The sequence below is a fragment of the Marmota marmota genome, unplaced genomic scaffold (assembly GCF_001458135.2).
Source record: "Marmota marmota marmota unplaced genomic scaffold, marMar, whole genome shotgun sequence".
NCBI lineage: Eukaryota > Metazoa > Chordata > Mammalia > Rodentia > Sciuridae > Marmota > Marmota marmota.
Window position 1 is genome coordinate 22,087,077 of NW_026000242.1, and position 9,512 is coordinate 22,096,588.

The 9,512-nt window shown below is 33.3% G+C and overlaps 1 protein-coding gene across 1 annotated transcript in view; it reads right to left on the reverse strand.

Annotated features, from left to right (window-relative positions):
* Positions 1-1,411: 1,411 nt before the first annotated feature.
* Positions 1,412-9,512, reverse strand: part of Cntn5 (contactin 5) — a 1,225,793-nt gene continuing 1,217,692 nt past the window's right edge. Inside the window, exons 24-25 of the mRNA XM_015489961.2 lie at positions 8,484-8,652; positions 1,412-4,596 (exon numbers count right to left, since the gene is read on the reverse strand). Of these exons, the coding sequence (XP_015345447.2) occupies positions 4,496-4,596; positions 8,484-8,652 (270 nt within the window). The 3' untranslated portion in view covers positions 1,412-4,495. The remainder of the gene's footprint in view (positions 4,597-8,483; positions 8,653-9,512) is intronic.

Below are 9,512 nucleotides of genomic sequence, written 5' to 3' on the forward strand. Positions count from 1 at the left end.
AACACTTGTTGTCTGTCTTCATAATAGCTGCCATTCTGACTGAAGTGAGATGGTATCTTAGAGTAGTTTTGATTTTCATTTCTTTGATTGCTAGAGATGATGAGCATTTTTGCATATATTTGTTGATTGATTGTATATCCTCTTCTGAGAAGTGTCTTTTCAGGTCCTTGGTCCATTTATTGATTGGATTATTTTTTGGGTGCTTATCTTGTTGAGATCTTTATATATCCTAGAGATTAGAGCTCTAGCTGATGTGTGAGGAGTAAAAATTTGTTCCCAGGATGTAGTCTCCCTGTTCACCTCACAGATTATTTCTTTTGCTGAGAAAAAAACTTTTGGAGGTTGGTTAGTTTTTTCCTAAGCTTTTTTTGTTTTATTTTTTTGCACTAACATAAAGCAGTTATATAGGTCTAAGGACAAAGTGTGAAATAAGTACACTGAGAGAATGCTTTGTTGCATATTTGTTCCCATGTCTCATCTTCTTTCTCAATGAGGCACCGAATATTCAGGTTATTTCTTCCATTATTTGTTCTTGAGAACATTACCCAATGTGAATGTTTGTATTTTTTCTACTACTTACACAAAAGGGGGCATATTCATTCTCCTCCACCTTATTTATTTGCTTATTTTAGCTATTCATTGGCACATTTTTGCTAGTCTATCTTAGGGGTAGATTACTGGATGTGGGACAGTTCTGTCAAAGAGTATATCTGTAAAACACCTTATTAAATAGTCCCTTTAGTAGAGTTGTATCATTTTTTCAATTGGAAAATTTTTAAAAATTAAAGTTCCCTAATGTCTGACCTACTGAGTGAGAACTCAGAGATGTGGGCGTTCAGGTTGAGTAGGGTGCTCACCTCGGTTTGGTGAGAGAGATTCCAAGATGATAACATTGCCTCCCCTGTATGATCCTAGAGCCTGGATAGTAGAGGAAAATATTCATAAACAAATAATTTTTATATGATTACTGGAATAATAGAAATGTATGTATGGCACTAAGGGGAGACAATAGAGTGGGTAACTCTGTCAATTAAAATGGTACCTGATACAGAATGGAATTGACTGTTCCTAATATAAAAAAGCAGAAGTATACATTTTTAAAAAACAATTTGTCTGCAAAACTGATTTAATGAAACTCCTTTCCTGAAAAGAAAGAAATTATGAATTAAACCCTGTGAACTTATCCCATCTGTACTCGTTTTTTTGCTTATTTTATTCTTTGTCATAGCTTCAAATTTTCAAGTTTTAGCTACCATGGACATCTATGGAGAGTTTTTTCAACCTAAAGTCACAACAGCATGCAGAATCCTCACAATGATATGTTCAATGTGAAAACTCTGCTGTAACCAGGAGCATTCTGCACTCTGCTTGAAGCTAGTCATAGAGTTGACAGGAGAGAAGATAAAAGTCAATAAAAACAGAATTATTTATTAAAAAGATCTAATGTTACAAGAACAGTACACAGAACTATTATCTGACTGTGCCTTCCACATGTTATATACCATTATATATAGTATATATACAGATTGTATACAGTATATTTAACGGTTTGACATGGAGTCCACAGTACCTTTAGTTGGGTGTGTAAAACGGTTGCTTTCATGAAATTTTTAATTATCAGGAGTGTTGTTTTCTTCATAATTTCAATTGACATTATACAAAAATACAGTCTCTTTAGTGATTTAAGACTGTGGTTACTATCCCATCCAGGAAAAAGCTCACTTAGTACTGTAGCTGAAAAATAATGTACCTTGATAAGGAATGCTGTCTGCATTCTACAAAGTAACAAATATGTAATACATAATACATAAACATTGAAATCCTGTTTTTTAAATAGATTTATGAGGCAAAATACATATTTTGTGAATGTTGAGTAAAAACATCCCATATCTGATTCCTGTAAGAATACAACATTGACATTCTATGCGTAAATATTCTGGCAGATATGTACCATCCATCAGCTATTTGGAAATATTGATCGGTTTTAATTTGGTACTGGAGATGGAACTCAGGAGTGTTTTGCTGCTGATCTATATCCCCAGATTTTATTTTTGTTTTTAAATTTTGACACAGATTTTATTTTTATTTTTAAATTTTGATACAGGGTCTCTCTAAGTTGCTTAGGGCCTCACTAAATTGTTGAGGCTGCCTCGAATATACCATCCTCCTGCCTCAACCTCTCAGGTCACTGGGATTTCAGGCATGTGTCATTGTGCCTGGAGATATTGGTTAATTTTAAGTTGTCATACATCAACATATTTATTGGGTTTTGCTTTATAAAAATGTTAGTATATCTTCATTCTTGAAACCCTTCACTGAATCTAGTATAGAATATTATAGAAAAGGAAGAAAGTGCTTTGGTTCATCAAATATGTAAAATTTATTTCCAATTTTTAAATAACCTTCATTTTTTTTTCAGCTGTACAATTAGTTTTCATAAATTACATCATACTTAGGAGAGTTAGCATCCCTATACTTGCAAAGTTGAGCCTCTCCCACTTCAAAGGAGTCAGTCAAGAAAGGCCACTTCATTGTTGTTATTTAAAGGCTAACATATTCACCATCTGTAGTGTTTATTATAATCTTCTGACTAAAATAGTTATTTAAATTACTTTGTGTTTGTTCAGGAGTGTCTTGAACGTAATCTTCTCCAAACACAACGAGTAATTGAAATATATAGTTATGCTATATCTCTAAAACTAATCTTTAGGCTGTTCAGAACAGAATTCCTAATCTTGCCAGATGTTATGGTGTATGCCTATAATCCCAGCGGCTGGAGAGTCTGAGACGGGAGGATTGGAAGTTCAAAGCCAGCCTCAGCAATGGTGAGGCACTAAGCAACTCAGTGAGACCCTGTCTCCAAATAAAATATAACATAGGACTGGAGATGTAGCTCGGTGGTCCAGTACCTCTGAGTTCAATTCCTAGTAATGCCCCCCCCCCCCAAAAAAAAAAAGGAATCCCTAATCTTTCCTCTGATACTTCAATGGTTAACCAGCAATTTAAACTTAATACTGTTATGCTTAGTGGTAAAGATGCAAATAGAGTTGATAGGTTTAGATTATATAAAGGAAAATAAAGGAAAACTGCTTTTTGTTCTCATGTAAGCATCACCTGTAAGACTAGTTTCTCTAGGCTCTTTTCTGGCAAATGAAGTTGCAATGAATCTTTTCAGACATCTTCATGGGTGTAATGCCAACTCTGGCGCATCCTCATATTTTCTAGAAATTCGTGATTCATCAAGTAGAAAAATTTCACCTAGCTTTCCAACGACTATCTAGAATAACTTAGGTTCAATTTGACTTCTCAAAATAGCAAGTCGTAATCACCTCCCAAGCTACAAAATCAAGCAGTATGTGTCTGGAAGAAATAGCAGAGTCCCTATGCTGATTCTATGTTCCCACAGATTAATTTTCTAAAAATCAACTTATCCGATAGCTCTTCTTTATTTTAGTAGTTGGTAAGATTTTATAAATGGCACGGAACTTTCTGAAAAGTATTTATTTGCTGTACTTGAATCATTTTAATCCACAGACAATATGTCTGTATAATTATTTCCACAACAAATTTTCATTGTCCTTAAAATTATTTGTAGTTACAAGAAAGCATTGGATTTAATTCAAATTTGCTTTGAAAGTAGGTGGAGAAATTAAAAAGCTCTGTCTCATTTGTTATATTTTTAAGTTAGTGCCTGTGGCTTCATATTATTGTCTCAGTTTTTAGTCATCATATGTTTTTGTGACTTTAAACTCTCTTGTATTAATAAAAATAAACATTTACAATCTTCATTGCTAGATAACATAGAACTTGATGGAAAAGAATAAATTCATTTGGACTTACTTTATATTTACCTTGCATGTATATTAATGGCTTATTCCCTACCCTATTATCTGGTTCTAGGGGTGCATATAGAATAGTGTATTGATAAATCTTGCAATTTCCCTATGCAATCATATAATGTTTTTGAAAAAAAAATTTGAGTATTTATCCTTTAATGGGCCACATAACTGAAGTATTTTTCATATTTCCTGCTGGTTTGGCAATTGGAATAGTTAGCTGAATAGAAAATAAAAACACTGGACTCAGAGTCTAAACAAACTTTTCATTCTTGGTTTTGTATTTGTTTTTGAAACAGACCTGCTAGTTACCACTTAACAAATGGATGGCACATACTCAGAGTCATCAGATATAAAATCAAATTCCAACATATTAAAAAAATTCAGAATACATTTGACAGAAATTACCTTTGCTTACAAAAATTCATTACATACAATCTGCATATTTTTATTGGACCAAGAACTGTCCTTTCCATTTACAAAAACCAAATAGAAACCTGATGGATAAGTAATATTTTCCTCCCGACCTCCTGTAAGTGCACCATGTGTAGTCCCAAGTTTTAAAGCTTATCTCAGGGTCCTGGGTCTCCAATTAACTACACTCTATTCACTGCTGTTCTCAAGCTAAAGCAAAGAAAATCAAATTAAGTCGGCAGCTTTCACCAGGAATTTGAAGGAATCATCAATGCCAAGAGCAATGTTACTGATGATGATGTGGAGAGAGTGTGCAGGGTTGGCTGAGCGCTTGTGATTTTCCCACCTGTGAAAAAAGAAGCATCAGATGAAGCCAATTTTTGTGGTCTTATTTGGACAAGGCAAGTGTTCTTAGAATCTAGGACAAGAGTATATTATCTGTCCCTTTAATGAGTGGTTTTTTTGTTTGTTTTTGCAGGGGTACTGGGGATTGAACTTGGGGGCACCGAACCACTGAGCTACACCCCATTTTTTAATATTTCATTTAGACAGGCTCTTACTGAGTTGTTTAATGCCTTGCTTTTGCTGAGGCTGGCTTTGAACTCATGATCCTCCTGCCTCAGCATCCTGAGCTGCTGGTAGTGAGTGTTCTTCATACTTTGGGAACCTCAGACCATGTCTTATTTCCTAAGTTGCAAGGAGAGCAGAAACATTTATGCAACACTGTATTGAAAAATCTAAGTCATGCTAACAAATGCATCAAACCAGGAGATTTAGTGTAATCTCCATTAATGATGTGCTGATGTAAAACATCCCAGGTCCCTGAATGTAAAGTAATTTTGTAGAACATACTTCAGGAAGTGGAGCATAAATAATTAGCAAAAGTGTGAAGCAACATGAACTCATAATTTAATTACTTCTGTTAATTTTTAAAATTTAATGACATTTATTTATGGGTCTTTGATTATTTCAATTGATTGAGCTTAAATTCTAGATACTCATGCCAAACTTGGTAAAGGTTGGTTTTTCATCTTTCTTTCTTACACTCCGGAGATTTCTTTTTGAGACCAAAACGTTACATGCACTTAATTGCATTAAATTAACTGATCTGAGTTGATTAGTCTGAAGTAGCTCCAGTAGCTCCACATGGCCACAAATTAAGAATGATTTTTAATGCTACCTTCAAGAATGGTATTTTAAGCCAGAAGACTTCTAAAATATCATTATGATCAACATGTAATGAATACTCACTGTATCACAAGCACTGTATTAAGCCCTTTATAAATATTATATTATTTGATTCTCACAACAACCAACTTCAGTAAAAACTATTGTGTATCTATCTTCCTGTTGAACTTGAGAGAATTGGTATTTAGAAAGAGGATAGAACTTGCTTAAAGTTCCTGAGCTAGGAATTAGTACATCTGTGATGCCTTAATGTTGTCTATCTTAAAACAGTGTTGGTTATAATCTTAAGAATAAGGATAAAATATTCCACCTAGTTTTTGGACTCTTCTGTCAAGTTCTCTCCTCTGACTGGATTGAATATAATGGAATCATAATGGTGATTTTTTTAAGAGATAGTCTAAATTTATTTTTTTAGATTTTTTTTTCTAAATTTATTTTTCATATGCCTACTTAAGAGGTAAAAAAAATTGGTAAAAAACACGCAAAATTGGCAACTCTTTCTTTGAAAATTTGTATAACTAATGCAATAATAAAACTTATTAATCAACATGTTGGAGAATTTTAGATATAGTTCAACTTGTACAATAGGAGTTTATCGTGAAATTCATAATCACATGTGAACTGTAAAGGGAGATGACAAAGCCTTACTGGAGTTCTATGTATATGCAAATAAATAGAAAATGGAAAATATTTCTTTTCTATATATTTGAAAGTGACTGTCTTCTTTTTAAACTAACTTACATGACATTTTTATAAAAGCATTTCACTTTCAGAATTGTAAGTAGAGTCTATACCTCAAATTCTAAGTGAAATCCACAAAGCTATCTTTTTTGTAGAGCAAACAATACAAATGGAGTGGGGAGGAAAAACAAAACAAACAAACAAACAAACAAAAAACCTCTCCACACACAGCATCAGCTTGAGCTGTAAAAACTATTTCACTTGGACAAGTCATTCAATTTCTTAGACATTTGATTTTTTGGAATATAAGAAAAAAAAACAATCATTGCTTAGGCTTTATGAGTCTAAAGTAGATAATACTAAGAGATTTCATATTATTGAAACACAGAAAATGGATTACACTGGCCAAGATGTTATTAACTAAACCATTAAAGTTGCCATTTCCCCCCATAGAATAGAAGTAATAATTAAAATAAATGTGAGAATTAAGGTCTTATATAAGTACTTCCAAGCTTGGGATTGAACTTATTCAGAGGATGCTATAGAATCTGATTGCATTAGAATTAAAAGGAAACTTCTAGAATCAGAGTAATATCATTCCTAATTGGAAGGATAAAATAATGTATGGAAAACACGTAGCATGGTTCCAAGAACATTTTGAGGTCTTAATAAATGCTCATTGTGTTGTTAGAAATTTGACACTTCTGAAAGAAGAAGAGTTGTTATTATTTTTTTTTTTTTTGAAACATGAAAAATAACTTTTGCCTTTCAAGGTGCTCTTGAAAATTCGGCACCCTCACCTGAACAGTTCAATTGTGAATTAATCAGCACAGAGACATTATTACCATTCTTGCTGTTGAAACTGCACATTTATAAAGGAATCAGAGTGTATTAAATTTTTGTATGACCACAATATACTTAAATTTCAACTTGTATTCCTGAAAATGTCAGTTTCCTACATCTTGTATTACAGTTTTTGGTGAAAAGTTAAAATATAACAAAGAATTCACCTAAATTCCTTTATTGTTAATGTTATCTTCATGTTTAATTGTCTTTTAAAACACATTTTTTTCTCATTTTAAATATAGAAATGATATAACCTTTGCCCTAAGCACTTCAATGTATGTTTCTAAAGAATAAGACAATTTCTCATATCACAAAAGCGTGATTTCTACAAATTGATGTTGCTGTAATCTTTTCTAATATACAATCAAATTTTATCAATTGTCCCAATAATGTCCTTTATCTCATTTTGTATTTTTAATGCAGAAATTTGGAGTTTATTAAATAGTATGTTTTCTTCAGAGTCTGGTATCATTCATTTCTCTATTTTATTTGCCATCCATTCATTTTGTGACATCAAAAAATAACATAAGCAATACCTCTTTTCTGATTTCAAGTTGGTCAATGTATTAAATAGTGCCATATACACAGAGCCTTAGAAGATATCATCAGAAACTTCCTTTTATGTTGATCTTCTGTGTGAAAATGATTTCTCAACAAATAATACTCATAATTAACCATTAAGTGAACACCATTTAATACAAGGTTTTAATGAAAAATTGCCCAATACTTTCTCAGAGATTTGCATATCTAATTAAATCTTTTTTGGCTACTTTGACAAAATGGTTTCTTCTAATTTTATAAAATCTCCCTTCCTTTAGTTAGTTTTGTCGTACTGGGACAATAATGATTGTGGTGGTAGATATTCAGGTATCCTTGGAGATAAACTACCTAGATTTGAATTCTGGTTCAGCAATAGTGTGATCATGGGCAAATTACTTAGGTGGCATTTTTCCTGTTTTACAGAGAAAAATCTCATGTGATTGTTACTAAGATTGAATAATATGTGTATAAATTTTTTTGTGCCTGTTATATAGTAAAGGCTCAGAAAACAAGAAATTAATATTGCTTATAATAACTATGGGGTTCAGTAATATAATTTGTTTAGAAGTCAAACATCAAAATTTAAAGTTTAAAGGGAATACTTTTAAAATAATCTAACAATAAGAACAATCAAGATAATAGAGAAGTAGGTACATCAAATGGGTGCAATATTACTTTAAAAGCAATATTTCAAAAGCCAATTTGGCCAGCAAGGTACTACTTGAGACCAAGATTGAATTCTCGTAAATAAGTACATTCTAATAAAAGTATTAACTGCTTTCAAGATTTGTAGAAATTCTGAAATTGTGAGCAAATTACCATGGCTCATACAGATTGTAGGAGGAGGTGGAAATCAAAGAAGAGAAACCCCTCCAAAAAATATCTGAACTGTGCAATCCATCATTCAGTTTTGATGAGGTTTTTATCATCTTGCATTGCAGGTGGCCACCATATTAAGCCTGTTAGATTAAAACTTACCTGAATACGATGGTACCCTGATTTGGGAACTAGCTGTTCCATCCCCTCCTTCGCTGTATGCTCGGACTTCAATAATATAGACTCCAGCATCGGGGAGTGGTACTACTGCTTGAGGTTTCTGCGTTTCAATGACTTGACTGTTGCTGTGACCCTCTTGCCTATAAAAAACCTGTGAGGAGTAACAGAGGTTCAACATTTGAAATTCAGTTGAGGATTACAAATGCTTACTGTCTATATCTGTATGTCACATTCTGAGCTAAGCGCAAGACGCTTACTGCTTAGAGGTGTAAGCAAATGTAATACATGTGTTATACACTGCAATGAAAATATACTTAGGGAGCCATGGAAGTCAAGAAAGAGTTTAATTCTGTCTTGGGCTTTACGAAATCCTTTCCAGAAGAGGTGATGCCTGAGCTAAGTATTTGAAAATGAATAGAGTTTACAAGTTGGAGAATACAGACAGTAATAAGATTAAAAATACACCTAGCTGATATGAAACCGTGGCACTGGAGTATGGAATCGAGAGAAGATAGATATGGATAGTGAGAAATGAGACTGGAGAAGTAGGTAGTGAGGAGACACATCATAAAAAATCTTTTATATCTGGTTATTGAAATGAATAATATCCCAAGGGAGATTTAGAAGCTTTGTTTTAAACTGTTTGAAAAGAGTGAAGAGAGAACTTAAACATGTTAACAAATCCTTAAGAATTCAGGAGATGGTTGAAAAGTTAAAATTGTTTTAATTTTTATTTTGATGATGGTTTGCTTTTTGGTGAACTGATATCAGGATAATACAGGGTGGCAAATTTGAAGTTTTTTTTTTTTTTTAGTACATCTGCTCATTGGTGCTGTAAACAGGCAGTGATCCTTGCTGAGGCACTTGGGAGCTGGGTGTCGGGAGCCAGGAGTTCTGCTCCAACGCTAAGGCCTGGAACCCTGCGCAGGGGGCACAGCACTGGTGATTTCTGCGCAGGATCAGCTGTGTAGGGGCTCTTAGAGACGGAGTGGTCGGCGTCTCTCAAGGCAC